The sequence below is a fragment of the Seriola dumerili genome, unplaced genomic scaffold (assembly GCF_002260705.1).
Source record: "Seriola dumerili isolate Sdu_G_001 unplaced genomic scaffold, Sdu_1.0 BDQW01000147.1, whole genome shotgun sequence".
In the NCBI taxonomy this organism is placed as follows: Eukaryota; Metazoa; Chordata; class Actinopteri; order Carangiformes; family Carangidae; genus Seriola; species Seriola dumerili.
The window spans coordinates 1,241,927-1,263,953 of NW_019174402.1; the positions used below are offsets into that span (position 1 = coordinate 1,241,927).

At 43.2% G+C, this 22,027-nt stretch overlaps 1 protein-coding gene across 1 annotated transcript in view; it reads right to left on the reverse strand.

The window, feature by feature from the left end:
- Nucleotides 1-22,027, reverse strand: part of znf423 (zinc finger protein 423) — a 128,255-nt gene that overhangs the window by 4,892 nt on the left and 101,336 nt on the right. The window contains exons 20-21 of the mRNA XM_022749854.1: nucleotides 10,659-10,790; nucleotides 8,741-8,856 (exon numbers count right to left, since the gene is read on the reverse strand). Of these exons, the coding sequence (XP_022605575.1) occupies nucleotides 8,741-8,856; nucleotides 10,659-10,790 (248 nt within the window). The remainder of the gene's footprint in view (nucleotides 1-8,740; nucleotides 8,857-10,658; nucleotides 10,791-22,027) is intronic.

Below are 22,027 nucleotides of genomic sequence, written 5' to 3' on the forward strand. Positions count from 1 at the left end.
CCTGGTCAGCCCTCTCTACAGCAGAAACATATAGGTATCTGTCTGAATGCACCATCTGGCCTGAACCAAGCAGGGAGAGAAAAAACTCCCATCCTGAAACATCACATTAAGACAACATGAGGAAGACAGCAACAACATACAGTACATACATACAGTAGCTTGATTATATGCCGAATCAGTAGGGTAGCAAAATTACTTACTCTGTTACTTAAACACACACACACACACACACAGAGACACAGGCACAGGCACAGGCACACGCACACACACACACACACACACACACACACACACACACACAGACACAGACACACACACACACACAGAGACACAGGCACAGACACACACAACATTGTCCTCCTGTAAAAATACTTCGTCTGTGCAGGAAGCTTATTATGACTCATTGTTACAAGAAAATCTAACCTGCCTTTATTGTTAGCTGACCTCTAGCGGACATAGGAATAAAAATGGGAGGAACGGAGTTATGGGACTTAGTGTAGCGAGCGACAAAGTCTGTGTTAGGAGAAGGTTGGGGTGGATGGTCAGTTCATTTCCTGTGTGACACCGATAATCAATGTTGCTTCATTTATCCATGACCATTCCACCTGAACTGTGTTTATTATTGTAACCATGACGATCAAAGTCCAGTACACCTGCTGTTGGTACACTCCTGTGGGTCATATAAAGAGTAGGTACAAGGCAACACATTTGGTAGTTTGAGGACTTGTTGCACACACACTCTAAACGCTGTGATGTAACAACTACACCTTGAAATGCAGGTGCCAAGTCTCCAACAGACACAGGAAGAGGAAACACTCCCGTTGGAACAATGCTCTCTATGTGTATGTGTGTGTTTGTGTGTGTGTGTGTGTGTGTGTGTGAGTGAGTGTGAGTGTGTGTGCACTGCCTGCATGTGTCAGCAAGCGTCTATCAGTATGTGAATTTGTGTCAAATGTGTCTATGTCGGGGTAAGTGGAGGCACTCCAAATACTGTGTGCCTGAGTGTGTCTGAGTGTGTGTGTGTGTGTGTGTGTGTGTGTGTGTGTGTGTGTGTGTGTGTGTGTGTGTGTGTGTGTGTGTGTGTGTGGGAATGTGCTAGTGTGAGTGTACATGTGCCCCATCTCCACTGCTGTTTTTAACACTAAATGAAAAATCACCTTAGTCGCCTTGTGGTCTTCTTTGGGTTCAGTGTATTTATAGCTCAGAGTTGACACTCTTCCAACAGAGTGAGTGTGTCTATGTCTCTATGTGTGTGTGTGTGTGTGTGTGTGTGTGTGTGTGTCTGGAACTAGCAGATGGGCTGTCTTAGCCCGTTTCCTCTGCTCCCTGGCTTGTCTTTAGCCCCACCCGTCCAGGACAGGATGCTGCCTCGGGAGCAGATCGAAAATAAACGTACCCCCTGCCCTTAACATCCCGCTGACACGTATTCCCTGCTCCCCTCCCACTCTTCTATTCCTCTCTGTCTGTCTTTGTCCCCATATTTTCCCATCATTCCCCTGTCTCTCTTCCTCCTGTTGTAAATGACAATCTACAAATTATCTTCAAATTATCTATCAAAAACTTCCTTTAGCTTTCTCTCTTTCCAGCCAAGTCACGATGTCCGACACTTTTCTCCTCCATCATCCCACCCAGGGTGACCTCTCTGACCATGTCCTGTTTGGAGTGCTCCTTCCCTTTCTTTCTCCCACGGGGACTTCCCCTCTCCTGTTGCTACTGGCCCAAACAGCCAGGTTTGGACCAGTAAACACAACCCAAAATACACTCGCAGCATGATGAGCACACACACAAACGCCAAAGGCAAACACCCATAGATCTACACCAGATTCATAGCAAAAGGTGAAGGTTCCCTGCTGGAAGCTGTTACACAAAATAGGAAATGACCTCACCTGCAGCACAAAAAACGATCGTTCCTGAACGCCACATGACACATTTGAGTCACACCATTATAGAGAAAAATGGGGATGGGTTCAAAAAATTAATGATCCGTCTCTCTCTCCCTCTCACACACACACACTCACACACACACACACACTACTTTGTGCCGAGGAATGTGGCCAATGCCAGATGAGGACTGGAGCCTGCAGACATGGGTGACAACACACACAAACATATACACAAGCATCCAAAAACACAGACAAAAATGCAGGCAGGACAATGAATACAAGACATGCGTGTGAGAGGCAGGACAACATATACATATACACACACACACACACACACACACACACACACACACACACACAATATGTACAAATGAATGCACAGACATGATCCATCCAGTACACACAAGAGCTCATAATTCAGCAGAGCGTGCTGGCTTTCCGTGTCACTGTCATATTATTGCACACGTCCAATCCGAGTCCCAAGGGAGGCAGCTTCTTTTTTTTTCTTTTTTTTTTTATTACCATGCACCCATAAACTGGCAGAAGGAGAAAGCATGCACAAAAAGGGGGATGAGTGAAAAAAGACAAAAGAATCGGTTGGGTTCATAGATGAACTGAGGAAGGAATGGACGGCTGAGATTAACCACAGTGTTGGGCCGAGTGTCAACGTGATGAGGTAGTGGAAGGATAGATGGATGCATGACATGGATGATGGAGGGAAGAAGGAATGGGGGCATTTCCTACTACACACTGAATGATTAACAAGGACAAATTTATCAGAGGGTACTGAGGAGTAGAGAGAGGGAGCGTGAGAGCAGAGACACAGTACAGCATGTGCATGAGCCTGAAGAATCTGCTGCCAACCAAACACTGGAGTTCACTTTGATCATATTCATTTTCAATAGGGGAAGCAGTGATTGGGCTTCGATAATATTAAGACAGAATGTGCAGTACTTTGATTTCAACAGGATGGTTTAATACAATGGGTCTTCAACCTGGGGATCAGGACCCAAACAGGGATCCCATGATAATTATTAGGGAACATGAGACAACATGAGAACACAGGAGGAGAACAGATCAGTAAAACCTGCAGCGCAAATAAGATCCTACGTTACTCTCACATTGCTTTAAATGGCCTTTTACAATTACCTTAATAATAACTTTTATTTTTCGTTGACATGGGAAAGACCCTCACTTATATTAGCCCTATGACAGTTAGTCAATTAATCAATTAGTCAAAGGATAATTACAAATTATAATCATAAAATTAATCTGCAGAAATATCATATCACTGAAAAATGTGATATATACCAGCGCAAAAATGTGATTAAAGACAAGATTAAAATCAAAAAGGGTTGATTTGAAAATATTTACAATCAATGTCAGTCTGACATTTTATCAATCCATATAAAAACTAACATGCGATGAGTTTATACTTGCTGATTGTTGTACTGTAACCAAGCACCTGTCAGAGCCACATCTGGATTATAGGACGTGCTCTGTTTGTAACGACATTCTTCAAATGACACACAGTCAGAATAAAACAGCTCCAGAGTAAGAATGAATTTTAACTATCGTGGAGGAACAAAAAGAGCGAGAGGAACCGATGAAAGGCTGGAGAAGTTAGAGTTAAATGTTTGCACTAACCGTTGACACAGATCATCTGCTCTAGGATTATTTTTCAGCTGCTGAAGTGTTGAGATGCACTGTGTTTGTGAGTGCCGTGCCCATGTGTGTATGAGTGTATTTTGGCAGGGTTGATAGAACACTACGCCATGCGGAGTCTGTCCTGCTCTGTGACACATTGCCTCTGTTCACCTGTCACACACGCACACAAATACACACACAAAATGACAAGAACATGGTCCAAGCTGTTAGAAACCCTCCAGGTGCTGGCTCACATAGTGTAATTCCTTTGTATCTGTCCCTACCTCTGTTTATCTCTTTATCCCACGTTATCTCATTCTGCCTGTCTTTTTTCTCTCTGCATCTGTCTATTTGTTCCTCTGCTTTACATCAAAGCATCAAAGTAACTTCTTTTCATTCATTTTCTCTCTCTCTCTCTCTCTCTGTCCTCCTCACTGCGACCCACTGTGTATGTCTTTTTACGGTTTTCTGGTGGCAAGTTCCTAAAAGCATCAATGCAGACACACACAGGTGTACTTTCACATAAATATAACATTTCCGGATGATTAACTGATCCCATATTGAGATTTCTTTTCTTCTATTTACATCCAACATGAACAGAATGTGCTTTTTTTCACAGTATGAAACAATGAACACAACAGTGATAACAGATACAGACACAATTTGTATGCAATTTCTCCTTAGGCAGTCAGAGGAGGAGAAGTCTGCTGAGACAAAGGACAGTTAAATACAATGATAATGATAAATATTTTTGTTGATTTGCTTGTGTTTTTTTGTTATACTGATTTTTTAATTTAATTACGTGTACTCTATTCTTGACACAGTGCTCTGTAAAATAATAGTACTTCTAGTAATACTAGAAATAGTAGTAGCTGTGGTACTGCAGTGGTAGTAGTAGGTAAGGCGGGCTTGCTTGCAGTCTGTCTGTCTGTCTCTCCACCTCTCTCTTTTGTTTTGAATCTCTTTCTGTCTTTGTCTGTCTGCAAATAGCTTCAAGTCCAGGGATTGAGGGAGGTGTGTGTGTCTGTGTGTGTGTCTGTGTGTGTCCCAGGTCCCCATTCTAATAACACAGAGTCTCCCAGTGAGCAGTGGGGCAGCTGAGTACGCTCCCCTGGAACGCCACAGGGATCTACGGATCAAATTCACGCATACACACACACACTCACACACACACACACACAGAGCCAAGGGATATATGGATCACAGAGTACATACTATGACTTGACACAACACTCAACACCCAACAGCAACACCCAGACACTGGCAAACAGACAGATACAAACACACACACACACACACACACACACACACACACACACACACACACACACAAACCCTATTGCCAGTTCAGCCACATCCACACCTTTCCATAATTCAGTTAGAGGGAGACAGTGAGGCTCTTAGATTCAGACAAAGACAAAGACAACATTATTCACAGACAGACTACTAAACACATCTCGTTTTACACACACACACACACACACACACACAGACACACACACGCACACACACATACATGCACGCACACAACACACTGCCCTGATCTGATCCAAAGGTAGTGAAATGACTGCAAAGCTATTCTCTGCTCTGCTTTAAATACCAAAATTAATTACTTTTGCTTTGAGGGCGTTTAAATATTTCTTTAATTTTCCAGGTATAGGTATTTCTTAGTTTTCCATCATCAGTCTGTCCATCCATCCATCCATCCATCATTGTATGTGTACACTACATGTTCTTTTAGTTGTGTCCATGAGGGAACAGACCTCCGCTTGTACTTGTGGTTGCAAAACTCTCAAATATTCCGCACCGCCAAGATGGGGGGGAAGATTGGGAAAAAAGGGCAAGATCCGGTCAAGGGAATCAGCACACAAACAAACAAGAGGATCCCCCACATCCATCCATTTATTCATCTGACCAGCAATCCACCCATCTAGCAGTGTTTAAATATTTACTGGAGCTAAAGGAGATTGTGTAGCACAACAGACACAGAGGCAGAAAAAAGGGGATGACTGGGGAGGAGTGCAAATGTGATGGATGAAGCAAGGGATATAAGGAAGCATTGAGGGCAGGAGCTGCAGGATAGCACCCCCTGGAGGCTTAAGAAAAATGTGAAGATCAAGAAGTCAGTCGGGGAAAATAACATTGGAGAGTCAGAGCTGATATAGAGCTGGATGAGATACTTCTACAAGAGGGACACAGTCTCCAAAAATCATTTAATTACTGTCCATACTGTAGATGTTTGGATTATGGACTCAGTATGTTTAACAAACATATTATATTCATGCAAAAACAATTGTTTGTTGGTGATGGATAAACTGACATTTTAAAAACATTGATAAGAAAGAAAGAAAGAAAGAAAGAAAGAAAGAAAGAAAGAAAGAAAGAAAGAAAGAAAGAAAGAAACTAAAACAGAGAGAATGAGAAAGTCGTCTGTGAAGTCTGGGAGTAAAGGCAGAGAGATATCCAGAAGGGCCTCACTGATCAGGGCCACAGCATTTCTTATTTACACACCCACACACATACACACAGACACACACCAAAACATCTCTTATTTACCAGCTTACGTCTGCACTATTTATGGGGCACTGGGGAGAGGCACAGAAGAGAGGAAGAGAGGAGAGGGGCTAAAATATGCATAGGGGCTGGTTCTTCTGGGACAGATGGGGGGAGTCAGACAGAGAGAGAGAGAGAGGAGGGAGAGAAACAGGAAGAGAGAAAGTGAAAAATTGTGGTATGTATGTGTAGGAGATGGATAGACAGATTTGAAAGCAAGTGATTCAGAGAGTGGTAGAGAGAAAGTGAAGGACTTTGTATGCAGAAGGAGAGATGGAGATGGAAAGAGGGAATGAGGAGAGGAGGGAGAGAGGATGATGCAGCGACGTGTCCATGCTGCAATGGCCGTTGGGCGTGTGGGTGTGTGAAGGAGAGAGAGAGAAAGAGAGAGTGAGCTGAACATCATATGGCCCCTCTGAGGGGTTGAAAGAGGCCAAAGCCTTTTCTAGCTGGCCAACCAGCCTTCTTCATCCATCCGCACCTCATTAAAACACACACACACACACACACACACACACACACACACACACACACACAAATTATACCCCTCCCCTCTCTCTGTCGGAGACGCACACACACACACACACACACAAACACACACACACACACACACACACACACACACAAATTACCCCATTCCACTTTCTGTGGCAGACGCATGCACACACACACACACAAACTCACACACATGCGATAACAGCTAGCAGTGGCATTAACCTCCATGGTTGTAGCTCTCCATCTCCCTCAGTCAGCCTTTCTGTCTAGCCCACTTAGAGAGCCCTCCCATGGGGCAATGGAGCTGTGGCAGGTCGGGCTCGGGCTGCAAGTTTTCACACACACATAGACACAGACAAGCACACACACACACACACTTGGGCTAGGACCAAAGAGTAACAAGATGGATATAGCCACAGTGCAGCAGCCAAAGAGGAAGAAGTACAAGGAGCTAAGGGAGGAAAAAAAGTTGAACAGAGCTCAACTTAGCTGGAATGAAAACAAGAGAATTAAACTCATGCGACCTGGCCAGACTCAGATGAGTTGATATATGAGATAGCTATCTGTTGTTATAGCTATATAATCCCTGGCACCTTCGATACACCAACACAATCACAAAAAAAAAAAAAAACATGGATACCCCACTCCAAGTCTGCCAGATTCAGTCCGAAAAAAATCTTAATGGATTAACGAAGAGGAGTAGAGGTGTTTGTGTGTGGCATACAGAGTGTGCGTATACGCATGTATGTACAGGTGTGTGGAGGTGAGCGGGAATGCGTGACATGTGAGTGGTGCCCGTGTGTGGACATTAACCGACAGGGTCCAGCAGTCGCCCTGCTGTTAAATGGACTTGCCAGCCATATGCCCACCTCCTTTGACCTGTATCACTGCCTGTGTGTGTGTGTGTGTGTGTGTGTGTGTGTGTGTGTTTGTGGTGACTGGAGGGGCTTTCTTACAATTAAATAATCACTATTACAATTAGTTTTTTTTTTAACAGCAAGTACAGAACTACAACAATAATAATTCTATTAGTGTCCAGACTGGCTGGGCATTAGCTGGGCTATATTCTTCTGGGGTAGACCAGTTTTAGATTGCCAGGCCAATGAAGATGTAGTGAACAAGACAGAAAGATGCAGGAGGGAAACAGACAAAGAGAACAATAAGGATGAATGAATGAGTGGAAAGAGACAATAACATGCTAAGATTATTTCCCATTTAATTTTCAGTTAAACTGATGCTCTGAATACTCTGCTAATGAGACATGCTGATCACTTTGTCATGGCTTATGGGGTTGCACCTGTCCTGTTTGACAGTGTCAATAAGTTATCTTCAAAACAGAGCCACGTCCTGGAGGCAATGTATTATTCGATCCAAAGCCTAGAAGTATCATTCTTTGCTCGCTGGTTAATTTTCCATACAACTTTCCAAAAAACCTTTTTTAACTTAACATCTGTGGTTAATGCAGCAAGTGACAGCATGAGTTACAGATTCCACCTTTAACAGGACTGATGTTTAACCTGAAGATTTTGCAGGTCACTCGTCTGCTGCCAAAGGAATACAAGAGATGGAGGAGGACAGGAGGGTTTACATCATCACAGATCTGGCCACAGCTGGCCCAGGACCTACTCTTGGGTGACTTATAGCCTCTCTTCCCTTTCATATGCACACACACACACACACACACACACACACACATGCGCACACACTCAAATGTGTCTGGACCCTAATGACATGAAGCTTGCCAGAACCCTGCTCAGACCTCATGAGGAGAGATGGAAAGAGAGGGACAGAGGAATGAAAAAAGGCTGGAAGGAGAATATGGAGATGAACGGTAAAGAGAGGATTCTGTGAAACACAAGTAGTTGGGGGGAAAAAAAGGGAGGCACTGAATAAGGTTACTGTATGTTGAAGGATGAGGGGAAGCCTAGAAAGGAGGAGGAGAGCAAAGGCGTGGAAGTAAGGAGGTGGTCTAGTCAGGTGGGTACATATCTTATTTGGCGTGAGAACAAAAGTTGACTTCACTTTCTGATAGAGACTTTCCTCAGCCACAGAGTCCACTCGCTACAGTGTCTGCACCTGCACATTGCCAGACCGCAACAGTATGCAGACAGACAAAAGAGTCACGTCACGGATAACACGGAGACAGAATTAAGGGGACCTACCTGTAGTTCTGTCTGAAAGAAGAACTTCTGCGGACACTGGGAACAGTCGTAGATCTTGTCTTCCTGGCCATGGACGGCAAAAATGTGCTGCTGGAGCTTGTTGGCCTGCACAAAAACTGGGAGAGCAACAAACATGGCACAAGTTACGTGTGGTGTATTTGATGAACTTAGTCACTACTACAGCTGAAGGCATCAAAGAGAGTTCAACAATCCAAAAACTGAGGGAAATGAGCTGAAGGGGGCTGTCCAGTGGAGACTTTGCCTTTAACCGGGGAGCCTGCATTGTTGTGAGTGTGTGTGTTGCTGGGGCCAGTGAACCCTAATCAGCGAATCAGGATGATCTGAGATCTGGTCAGGTCCATCTGATTTGATCTACTAAGGTACTGGCCTGTTTACAACTGGACAGTTAAAGGAAAGACTGCAAAGCAATGACTAGACTATCCACTATAGAACCAAATGGCAACTGGGTGTTCAGTGCAAATAACCACACAAACACACAAAGCGAATGGAGGGCTGACTGGAAAGGAGGGAGTATATGGGATAGAAAAAAAGAGAGAGAAAGCAGCAAGAGAAAGGAGGAGAGAAAACAGGAAGAGCTATCCTCAGCAGACCTTGTGATATTTATCAATAAATTATCTCTTCTTTTTTAACTTCCGCTCCAGTGTTGTCTCATATACTCTTTTCTTTCTTTCTCTCCCCTTTGTTTCAGTAAACTTTTGGTTTTCACTGTGAGTGTGTATGTGTTGAATTATTAAGCCTCCCCGTAGGAGTGGTGCCCATCTTACTAATTCATAAGCCACCAAGGAATAGAGTTAAAGTTTAAAGCGTTGCTGTGTACCTGGGGGGAGAGGCACACAACACAAGACAAACTCAGCAACTGAGCGGGGGGGAGAGAGTGATGGAGTGACAGAGAAAGAGAGAGAGAGAGAGGAGAGAGAGAGAGAGAGAGAGAGGGGAAGAGAGGGAGAGAGAGAGCGAGTGAGCATATGGGGATAGACAGTCAGAGATGGAACAGGGGAGGGAGAGAGCAAAGGTGCTGACTTAGTTGCTGGTAAAATACTGTAGGTAGAACAGAACACTGAACAGCACAGGCCTAATTTGGTCATCCAGCATTTTGTTTCCTCCCCTCCAGTGGATTGCAAAGGCATAAGGTACTCCATATTTTGCTTTTTTTTTTTGGCGGTATTACATGAACTTTTGCACATACACACACACAGTCAGTGCTTCTGTAGCAGTGGCACCCTGCTGGAATATTACTCCCACAGTTAGAAACGTTAAAACAATGGATATTCCTAATGTGTTGTTACTGTTTACCCAAAAACAAAAACTTTACAGCCATTACAGCACATTTATTCAATGTACCATGATGTGGGTAACCCAGAGAGAGCCATTTCTGAGCCACAACAGGTACCTGGGCCGATGTCAGGAGAGATTTAAGAGCTAACCCTATTTCCAGCAGCAGTATTAACCTCATCTGGCATTTTTATTAACATAAGCATACAATTTGTGATAAGCTGTGACAACTCTGGTGCTTACACCATGAATGGCGAACATTCATACTGACAAATATAACAGATAACTACATAAAACACAAAGCAAAATAAGTCTATAATATTCTTCAGTATAACAACAGACTATAGTATTCTGTATCTCTTCAGAGATGCACAGTATTACAAAATGGATATAGATCAAAGTTTCTGTTGGTGTACTAGAGTGTGTGTATGTGGTTATACAGGCCAATGTTTTGTCCCTGTTGTGTGCTAACTTGTTCTTATGTTTTTGTGTAAAACATGTTATCTCCATGTTTTTGTCTTCATTTCAAATACAAATCAGACAGGACACAAGGGAGTAGGAGTTACGTGTGCTACTGTCCTTGAAGGTGTGTATGTGTGTGAGTGTGTGTGTGTGTTTGTGTCACCTGTGAAGCAGACGGGACACTTGAAGGTACCTCCCATGCCTTCGAAGCTGTGCTCTATCAGGTGGCAAAGCAGCTTGGCAGGTGAATCAAACATCTGGTTACACAGCTTGCACTCGTGATTGATGCCCTCCTCTGCAAATAGGAGACAGACACGCATGTGTAGGCTGGATTAAGCAACACGAAAACAACAACATGACATTATTTTAGAATACTAATACAACACACATGATAGATGTCTCATGTACACACACAAACTGTCAGACATTGTGCAGACACATAAGAAGAAACTTGCATATAGCAGTGACAGGCATGTATTCACTCATTTTCACTCTGTTCACATAGTGTAGCGGCTCCGAAACTCAACATCAGCAACATTTTCACTTGTCATGGTAGGAAAAGCACAGGTGGAACTACATTACTAAAATGAAGGATTGCTCCGTTGTAGCATCTTATCAGTTGCACCTGGCATGAGATGTGAGGTCTACTCACACTCATGTTTCACCTCACATTTTCTCCCTGGTCACGTCCATTGTAATGTTATCTTAAAAGTACATAATAATATGTGCAATAATTAACGTATTCCTTAAGCACTGTCTCTTGTTTCAGAAATTAAAAACAGAAAAAACATTCACCTGGCATTGGGAAACAATTTTGAAATAAGCTAAACTGCACTGAAAACAATTGAATTTTTCGTCGTCCACTGACGAACCTTTTCACTAAATTGGAAATTTGAGGTTTAGCTCCAGATCAGTTGAGTCGTTCAGACAGACATTATGATATAGGTTGCATTATACACTCCCTCTTTTCCCCTGCTGCACATTCTCATTTCATTTTTCCTTCTCCCCCGTGCACTCCCCCAACTCTCACACACACCAACCCCAGTGCCATATCTGCCCCAACTGGTAATTGTCTGTCCTCCCCACCGGGGCTGTGGATGATCTGCCCTTCCAATAGCCATCCTTCCTTCCCTCCCTCTGTCCTCGTTATCCGCCCTCCCCCAATGCAGTCACTCATCCATCGCTCACTTTGCCCATTCCTCCCTACATGTCTCCTTATCGTCCCTCTTGGTCCATCACTTGCTGATTAATTTGTGTGGGCTCCAGTTCAAACCCCTCATCCTTTGTTACAGCTCTTCTACTTGTTCCCTTTCTTTTTGAGTCTGTGAATGTCTCTTTTGCTGTCCATCTGTCAGTACTGGGGTCCCATCATTAATCTATTTGTACAGGCTGTTGAGTATGAAGCATTTCTATTTTTTCAGATGTCACAGTTTGTCATTGCATAATGAGTCATACTATTGCACAGTCAGTGTAAATGAGTAATACGAGAGACTAACGGAGCTGATATCATATTCAAATACGGTCAGGTGTGTCTTCATCACAAACAGACAAGAGACGATCCGCAACCAGCCTCCATCCTTCCTCGTCACTCTCGCATGGGGATTATACCAGTGTTTGTGTGTTTGTGTGTATCTGTGTCTATTTTAAGAAGGTGTGAGTGACATCACAGCACCCACGGTGAAAGGCCAGATGAAAGGTGGGCGTCATAAACACACACACACACACACACACACACACACACACACACACACACATATACAAACACACACATGCACCCCTTGACGATCAGGTCTCCTGCTTGTTGTCCTTATCACCATTGTACCATACAGGACCGATGCCCCAGTCGCCCACACACACACACACACGCACACGCACACACACGCGCGCGCACACACACACACCATGTGGGGCCACACACGAACATGCACACCATAGGACTGTACTGCCCGGAGACATCAGATGGTGTCTTCTGTGACCAATCTGTGACCCCTGTGGAGTTGCGCACACACACACACATACACACAAACATCCTCTCACATCCTCTCACAGATACACACACAGACAATTCATGGAGAACACAATCTGTGTCTTCCGCTTTTTGTCACTTAACTCATGTCCTGTAAGTATGTACATAAACATAGACACACACACACACACACACATATTCAAACAGTGTGCAGAACTTCAGCTACAGAGCTGCAGGGGATCGCAGGGTTAATAACGTCTTCAATCATACATCCATGACACCCATACTGACTAATACCCACACGCACACAAAGATTCCTATCTCTCCTTGCCTCAAAGGCCGACACAAGGGTGCCCTAATCCCGCCTCAATAGCTGTGTGTGTGCGTGCGTGTGGTGGGTGCCACATGTGCTTATATGAATGAGATGGTATGCTCCATGGTCTTGGTCCCCAAATATCCCCTTTCCACACACACAGACACACACAAAGCTCAAAGGCTGCTAGGTTGTGTGGGGCGCCAGTGTGTCCGAGACATACTGAGACAGATAGAGGTTCATTATCATTTACTAGGAGATTGAAACAGCAGGAGAGGCACATGGAGTGAGACACACAGAGAGAAAGAGGGAGAAAGAGAGGGAGGAGTGAACAGTGTTACCAGTTTAATCGTCATATTTCATATTTTCATTATCATGTTAATATTCCTTGTCTTAGTAAAAGCAAACTTTTATTTCTTCAAAAGAAAAAATATAGTTTCAACTTAACAGAAGAAAAAGACAAAAACACCTGGCACAGATAGAGGTAGAGGGTGAATAAGTAATACCTAAGCTTCAGTGATCTCTCTCTGTGTGTGTGTGTGTGTGTGTGTGTGTGTGTGTGTGTGTCTGTGTGTGTCTGTGTGTGTGTTGGGGGTCTCTATGGAAGGCACCTTAAAGATCTTGCCCTCGGTAGGGGTGATGCTTTCTTCAGAAGTTGTCTCACACTCTCCCACGCAGCCAGAGAAAGTGGTCAAACATCGGCTACCTTTACATGTACAGTACCGATGTGCCTATTACCCAGAGTCCAAGATTTAAGACAGCGACAGTCTGATACAGATTGTGTGTGACAAAGTTACTGCAGGTATTCAAGCTGCAAACAAACAAAATCATCCTCTGTACTAATGCTAATTAATTACATTGGAAGCAGACTCTTGATAAAGCAAGTGAAATTGTGCGAACTATTCCAAATAAGGCAAGTCAGCCAAATTCCCCACTGCTGTCAATCATAAAACCTTAAGACTGTGTTGTTAGTAAGAAGGCATATTGATCATTTTAATTATTGATTAATCTGTCAATTTTTTTTCTATCGCATGATTAATAACTTACCCTGGGTGACATCTTTAGATTGCTTATTTTCACCAAGTAACAATCAAAAACATTCTTAAATTTACATCCTAAAAACGAAGCAAAGCAACAAACCCTCACACTTCAGACGCTTGAACCAATTTTTTTTCTCAGCATCCATGTTTTTTTCCGTCTAATTTATTTATTGACTCAATTATTTTATTCTTTTTTTCTTTTATTCATGTACAAATGTTATTGATCATTCATTAACGTACAAATCAATAAGTGTGTATTGCTACAGAAACAAAAGAGCACCACCCACCAAAAGAATTAAAGATTACATTTATAGTGTAATTGTATCCCTTAAATAACCCTAACCAGAGAGAGACTGAGAGACAATGATGATGTATGATGTTTCTGTGTGTGTGTGTGTGTGTGTGTGTGTGTGTGTGTGTGTGTGTGTGTGTGTGTGTGTCTAGGGCACCACACACAGATGACGTCAGTAAAGCCATCAGCCTTACTTAAGAAACTTTAGAAGCTTATTAAATGTCAATCAATTATAGGCTGAGTAAAAAAAAAGTGGCTACCGATGACAAAAGACAAAACTAGAGTGAGAGAGCGGAAGAGACAGACATACAGACAGAGAGAGGGAGAACTGAAGGGAAAACAGTGAGGTGCAGAGAGATAATTGGGCTGTCCGGAACAAGGGCATAGAGAGAGGGCTCCAACGCCTCTGTGTGTGTGTGTCTGTGTGTCCGTGTGTCCCATGAAAGAGTTCTCTTTTCTGACAAATACATTGTTTTGATCAGTGTGTGGGGGGACCGCAGTGTCTGTATGCTGTCCCCCTCTGAGACCCAGTCCATGTGTGAGCGAGTGTGTGTGTATGTGACCCATAGTGAGATGACAGAGCCGTACAGCATCCTGCCGTTACGCTTTGCCTCACAGAGTGCATTTGATCCACCAGCACAACACACACACACACACACACACACACACACACACACACACACACACACACACAGCCCTGGGAGGCCTATGCTGGGACAGAGAACACAGGGGAGAGAGGGATGAGAGGAGAGAGTGAGCGAGAAAGAGAGGCAGGGTGAAGGTTAGGACTCCGAGTTTGTTCTCACAAAACAGAATATGAACTTTTTCAGCTTTTTAATGCACATCAAAGCAAGTTTGGGGATTATTTTTACGCCTTGTATCCTGGTCACTAATTTGGCTAAGAAGCATGCGTACTTTGCGACAACATGCATCAAGTCGTGTCCTCTCTCTCTCTCTTTTTTTTTTTACACTGGCACATTGTTTAAAAATTAATATGATGGCTATACCAGTATGGAAGTCGCAGTATAATACAAATCTTTCCATCTGACGGAATGACCGTTTTAAGCTTCCCAGCCTGATTAGCCATAGACATAGACAAGATGTGTTGACACTTCCCACTATGCATGTTCTTGATTTGTTGCCATGCCAACTCTTGTAATAACCAGGGCACTAGTAAGGACATTTTTCTTGATTTCTCCACAGGGAATATAATACCTGACCTTGGCATTTCTGCATACGCTTTGTGTAATAAAGAGTAGCACTCAGTTTAAGTGTTCACCATTGTGATGTTGTGCCTGTAACTGTCAAATGAACATTTCATGCAGTGTTATTAGTATCAACCTTCAAACAAAATATGAGAGATGGAGTCAGACAGAGACAGGGACCAAGATGGAAAGAAACAGCTTTTAAAAAATGACAGAGAGGGAGAGGGAGTTTGACCCGACTCCAAAGCTAACACACACACACACGCGCACACACGCACGCACACACACACACACACACACACACACAGGTAATTGGTGGGCGGCTGTCGCACATCTGTAGAACTACTGATGCAATTTCACCAAAGTTAAAGACAGAGAATATTGGAAGAAAAGAAGAAACAGAAACAATGTGAGGACAGTGTGTGTAGCTGGACAGAAGGCAGGAAGGAAGGAGGGAGGACACACAGATAGAGAAAAGGACATACTGCAGTCAGACTCATCATTACAATTTCACTATCCGTGCACGTGCGCGCGCGTGCACACACACACACACACACACACACACACACACACACACCCGCCTGCCCTCAATGCTCATGCTCTCCCTCAGTCTCATTCTCCCATTACCCTCCTTTCTCTGCTAATTGACCAGAGGAGAGGGACCAGGTGGCATCATCTCCGTCACACCAATACACTCTCACACACACACTCACACACACAAAACACATTCAAGCTGGCCTCATCACACACCCCTGCAACATGCAGCAGAACATAAATGAGCTCCTTGATTTGTGTTGGGGATGGATCCCTAAGGTGCTTGCCTTCCCCTATTACACACCACACAGACATACAGTATGCACACATACACACACCTCTTAACCCTTTCTCAGTCTGGGCTGGGAAACTCCTTCGGGTGCCCAGCCCCCACCCTCCGCTCCTCCCTCTGTCTCTGTATGGGCTGCTTGGAGTCCCTCGGGCATCATGTCTTCCCCCCATTACCGCTCTTCCCTGTTCCTGTCGACCCCCTCCATCCCCACACTACATGAGGCTGTGTGTGTGTAAGAGCAGTGGAAAGTGTGTGTGTGTTTGGTCCCTTGCGTCATCAAGGCCGTAAACCAAGCCAGACGACTGATGGTGAGGACAGCAAGGGAGAGGTAGCAAGAGAAAGAGATGGAAAGAGAGAGAGAGGGAGGAGGACTGTATAGAGAGGACTGGAGTGAGGGATGATGGGATTGACAGAGGGAGAGCAACAGAGGCGTTGGGAGAAAGAAAGAGTGCAGCAAAGAAGAGAGCAGTGGACGGAAGGAGGAGGAGTGTGCACCTCTCTGGGGGGCTCGCTCAAGGTGTGTTTCCATGGCAACCGGGGGCGGGGGGTGGAGGGGGGCTGATGCAGGGGGGTGTGAACTTGACCCACTGGTTGTGTGGGGGCTGAAGCATACACACACACACACACACACACACACGCAACCTGCTGCAGTGCTGGAGGGGTCCCAAGAGTGCCCCCCACCTTTACTCACCCTCTCTCCACACACACACACACACACACACACACACAGAGAAAGAATGCTGCAGTGCTGAGGTCCCGCGAGTACGCAACACCCACACACATTCTCCCTCCCTTCTCTCATCTTCCATTTTCCCTCTCTGTTTCTATCACTCTCTCTGTGAGGTAATTATTAATATTTTCATCATTTGTTTACTCCTTACCTTACTGTGTGGATTTTTACATTTTGTTGAATGATGATTTCATGAGTTTCATGAGTTACACCCCTTTGATACAGAGGCATCTCCTACAATGTTATCTACTGAAACAACCTCCTTTTGACCCTGCTCATTCATTTCCTCTGTCAGAGGTTAATCTGCGGTCACCACCATTCACATAGAATCGAGTCTGCAACTTTAATTCCATTCACATCCCTGCTTAACCACAGAATCACACACTGTGAATCACACAGACAAGAAGCTGGAACCAGGTTCTCATCTGCGGAAACTAAGTGCCAAATATTGATTCAAGTTTCTGTTTCACTTTAGTTTTTTGGTCTCTTGGATCTCTTTTCTTTGTGTTGCAATAGTACGGTGGTCAGTTATGTGGATGTTGTGTAAACATCAATAGAGATGCCTCTTCACCACAGCTGAACGGTGTCCAACCAGCCTTCAACCGTGGTCGAGAGGAAGGTTGTGACAGGTCAGGTAACGCATACTGACCTATTCAGAGTGACTGTGGATGCAGGTATGAAATATGTATAAGAGAGAAAATGACAGACAACAATCTGTGGTACATGATTGTACCTTAGCAGGCAGCTGCCGGAAGAGCTCCAAAATGCTCAAAAATGCTACACATCTTGAAGATGTGTAATTACTGAAAACACAGCTGCAGAAGGAAAGGAAGGCACTGTTCTATGACTTGTAAACAGCTATAACTTTTGGCTTTTCAGATGGCAGATGTTGAGGAAGTAAAGGTCCAGTGGAATTTCTCAATCTTTTATGCTTTTCAGGACAGTTGGTGATAGCGACATCCACTTTACAGAAGGAAAGACTCGCACTATTAGTAGAATGGAGGCAAATCAACAATTCAGCTCCTCTCGTGTAACTAATGGAGAGAGATCACGCTCCTCCCTCCTACACTATTGGCTACATTCCTTGTCACCCAGTAATAACTACCTCCAGTGGAAACTCTCTCCCATACACACAAACACACATACACACACAGACAGACACTCTATTGGCAGACAAAGATAGCATATGGTGATGACCAGTTTGTGTTTGTGTGTATAATGAAAGGAAGCACAAATTGAGCATATTTGTGTAGTGCATGAGTGCATGTGTGTCTTGGAAGGAGACTGTGTGTGTGTGTGTGTGTGTGTGTGTGTGTGCGTGCGTGTAGCAGCTTGGATTTTCCCTATCAGATTACATAACAGTAGGAAGCTGGAGCGCTCTGTCCTGTCAAAGCCAAAAGCCTTCTCACTTTCACGCATGCACATGTGCATGTGCACGTACACACACACACACACACACACACACACACTCACACATTGTATCTCAGTCTCTCTCAGGTTATGGTTATTCAAGGGATACAATTACACTACAAAAGTAATCTTTAATACGTAAGTAATAAGTACACCTTCATTAACATTTGGTGTGTGGTTCTCTTTTATTTCTGTAGCAATACACACATTAACTTATTGATTCGTACGTTAATAAATAATCAATAACATTTGTACATGAATGAATGAAAAAAGAACGAAATAAGTGAGTTAATAAATAAATTAGACAGAAAAAAACATGGATCCTGAAAAAAAAATGGAAAAAATTCGGAATTTTGAAAAGCACTGTTTCTGTTTCTTTACACACAAACTTCATTGCTGTAACCTTGGGATATAACAACTCTGGATGCAACTTCACTGTGGAGTGCATAGTACATAGATGCTGTAGAGGCATTTTGTGATAAAAATGAGAGCTTCTGTATTACCATGCAGTGGATGGCGAGAGGAAATGGTCAATTTAAGGTGTGTTCACTTTGTATTTTTTAAGCAACTATTATAATTCAGCTGGGGCTTTGTTTAAAACCTCTCAAATAATCTGAGAGTTTGTATTGTTCTTTGATTTGACTGTTGGGCAACTGGTGGTTAAGTTGTGCCTAGTGTGACCACCAAATCTCCAAATCACAGTTAGTAAATCCGTCAGTAAAAATGTATCACAACCGATGAGAAAGATTATTATTATACTACTATTAGTTATTCATACGACACTACTGCGCTCTAAACTGCAAGAAAATAAAGTGCACGGCTCCAGCAGCAGGATGCAGTTGTGTACTGAAAGATCACGTTAAGTGCATAAAGATACACACTTTCTGGTCAAAGCAAAAACAGACGTACACAAACAAACCAACGCAGGATGCTCAGTGTCATCTGGAGAGCACTTGACTGTTACAATGAGCAGCTGACATGAAAGTAACACACGTAATAAGACTTTAATATTCAAACAGGAGAGGTGCACACATCATCACTCTGGCCTTGGAATCATCGCTCAGGACTTTCACAGGAAAATGGGGAATTATCCTTTCCTCCAATAAGCACATGGAAACCTAGTAACACACACAGTCTCACACAGACACACACGCACACACACACACTCACACCCCTCTTTTTACCTCGTTAGCAGGGATGAGAGTAATGAATGCAGAGTATATTTGTGTTTAGAATCTTAATTGAAAGCTTGAAAGTGGCCAGGAGGGAATAAGCCTAATCACTGTGTGTGAATAAACCATCAACACACACACACACACACACACACACACACACACACACACACAGACAGACAGACAGACAGACAGACAGACAGACAGACAGACAGACAGACAGACAGACAGACAGACAGACAGACAGACAGACAGACAGACACACACACACACACACACACACACACACACAAGCTCGCCACTCCCTTGGATAACCTTTAAAACTGAAGTACCTCTCTTTCCCTAGTCGCCCATTCCTTCCCTCCCTCTGCCCACACTCTCTCTTGTCCCTTTTACCTCCTCTTTCCCTCAGCCTGTTTTTTCCATACTCTCTCCATTCTCCCATCTGTTTACATATGTAAAACACAACTACAGCCCCCCGGATGCACATCATCAGCATGTGTATGTGTGTTGATGCTGGTTAAAGCTATAGAAGACCTCCATGAGGAGTTATAACAACCTTTATGGTGGTTTTGGGCATGCCCTAATTAATTAAAGGTATTTTTATTTTTACTACACGTGTTATTGATTTAGTCACTGTTACTCTTATGAAATTATTTTATTGTGCATTTTATAGGATAGATGATAGAAGAAAAAAATAGAAGACATTTACCAGTTTTATTATTAGCTTAATCATTTGCCTATAATTCAGAACCTGTAGAGAGAACCTGACTAGTAACATTTTTTTTTTTTTTGAATGCTCAACTTGACTTGTTCTAGTTGCAACTTGCATGTTAATGTTTCCTTTTAGGTGAAAGAAGTTGCACACACACATACAAAGGAGAGTGGAGGAGATTTTGAAAGTCTGATTTATGTTAAAAGGTGGATCAAACTCACACACACACACACACACACACACACTCATACATAAAATCACCCGCCCATCCAGGTTAGCAAGCATGTCTGTATCCAGGGCTAATCACCACGGCAACTGTAATCAAGGCTCTGATCTAGTTGTCAAGGTGATTTAGAGAGGGTCACCCCTGACTGTCTCTTCCTTTCTCTGAATGACTAAATCACTCTGTTTTGGAAACAACTGTTATTGACATTCCTATTCTTTTCTACAGAGACTGAGAAATTTAGGGCAATGTGAGGGTGTGTGTGTGACATGTGGAGAGAGGAAACACACGGTCAGACAAATCAACGATTCAATAATCATTCCTTTTTTTCCCCCGTATTAAATCTACCAGATATGTGTGTATGTGTGAGTGTGTTTACCTACCTCTGTCTAATCCTATCCTGCTGTTTACTGGTGTGGGTGGGTGGGTGGGTGGTTGGGTGGGTGTGTGTGTGTACAGTGTGTCTATCTCTGCCAGTGTGTGTCTGTGTGTTTCTTTAATCTGTGCTCCCAGGGGGAGTCAGAGGGAGCTAGCAGGCTTATCCCCGCTGCATCTCTGCATCCAAATACCACTAAAAAGCCAATCTCCATTCCACAACAACAACATTAACACACACACACGAGCACACACACACACACACACCCACACAAAAACACAAAAACACACAAACACGCACCAAAACTAGAGAGAAAGGCCTGAGAGACATGCTTAATTTTCTGTTCACCAAACACCCCAAAAGCACCCCTGCACACACACTCTTTGTCATATGAAATCATAGACCACCATTGACTGCAACTCCTACATTTAGGGTCAACAAATCAAGAACTGACTTTCCTGAACGTGACATGATGCCACACCACCAACAATCTGCTACTTAAAAGTGAAAAAAAAAAGAATATTAAATAATAAACAATAATAAATAAAGTTACCAAACTGAAATCTAAATTTTAAAAGAAATTAAAAAAAACTTCAATATTCGATTGGTGAATGTTAACTTTAAACATCTACATAATGAGCACTCTGTAATATACAGTGGTTTTCTTAACCGTTCACATCTCATTCTGTGTGACTATAAAACACAACCCTTCAGACTGACAGAGGAAGAAGAGGGAAGACGAGAGCAGGAAGAGAGGAGAGGAGCAGAGCCAATAAGAGCTCACAGCAGGATGCTAATAATGCAGCTCCAGCTGTTCCAGTTAACCTGCAAACTGCCCATCTGGACCCAGAGAGAGAGAGACAGAGAGATATTTACAGTAGGGAGACAGATAGGGAGAGAGAGAGAGACAGGAGGATATATGGTGAGAGACAGAGAGTGATACGGGAAAAGAAAGAGAGAGTACAGATAGCTCTAAACTCTTTTATAAGATATCAAAAAATAGTAAAAAAAAAAAAAGAAAAAACAGTCAACAGTCCAAAACCTAAAGATATTCAATTTTCAGTGAAGTGAAATAGAGAAAAGCAGCAAATCCTCACATTTAAATGTTTTTTTTTGTTTGGTAAATGAAAGTGAAGTCTACATTTTTTCATTTCATTCATTCATTTTCTGTAGATCAAGTAATTTTTTCACTTCAACATGGAGATGATATTATGTATCCGTATTCATTTTTATTCTGTCTTGAGTTGTGTGTCAGAAATTACAA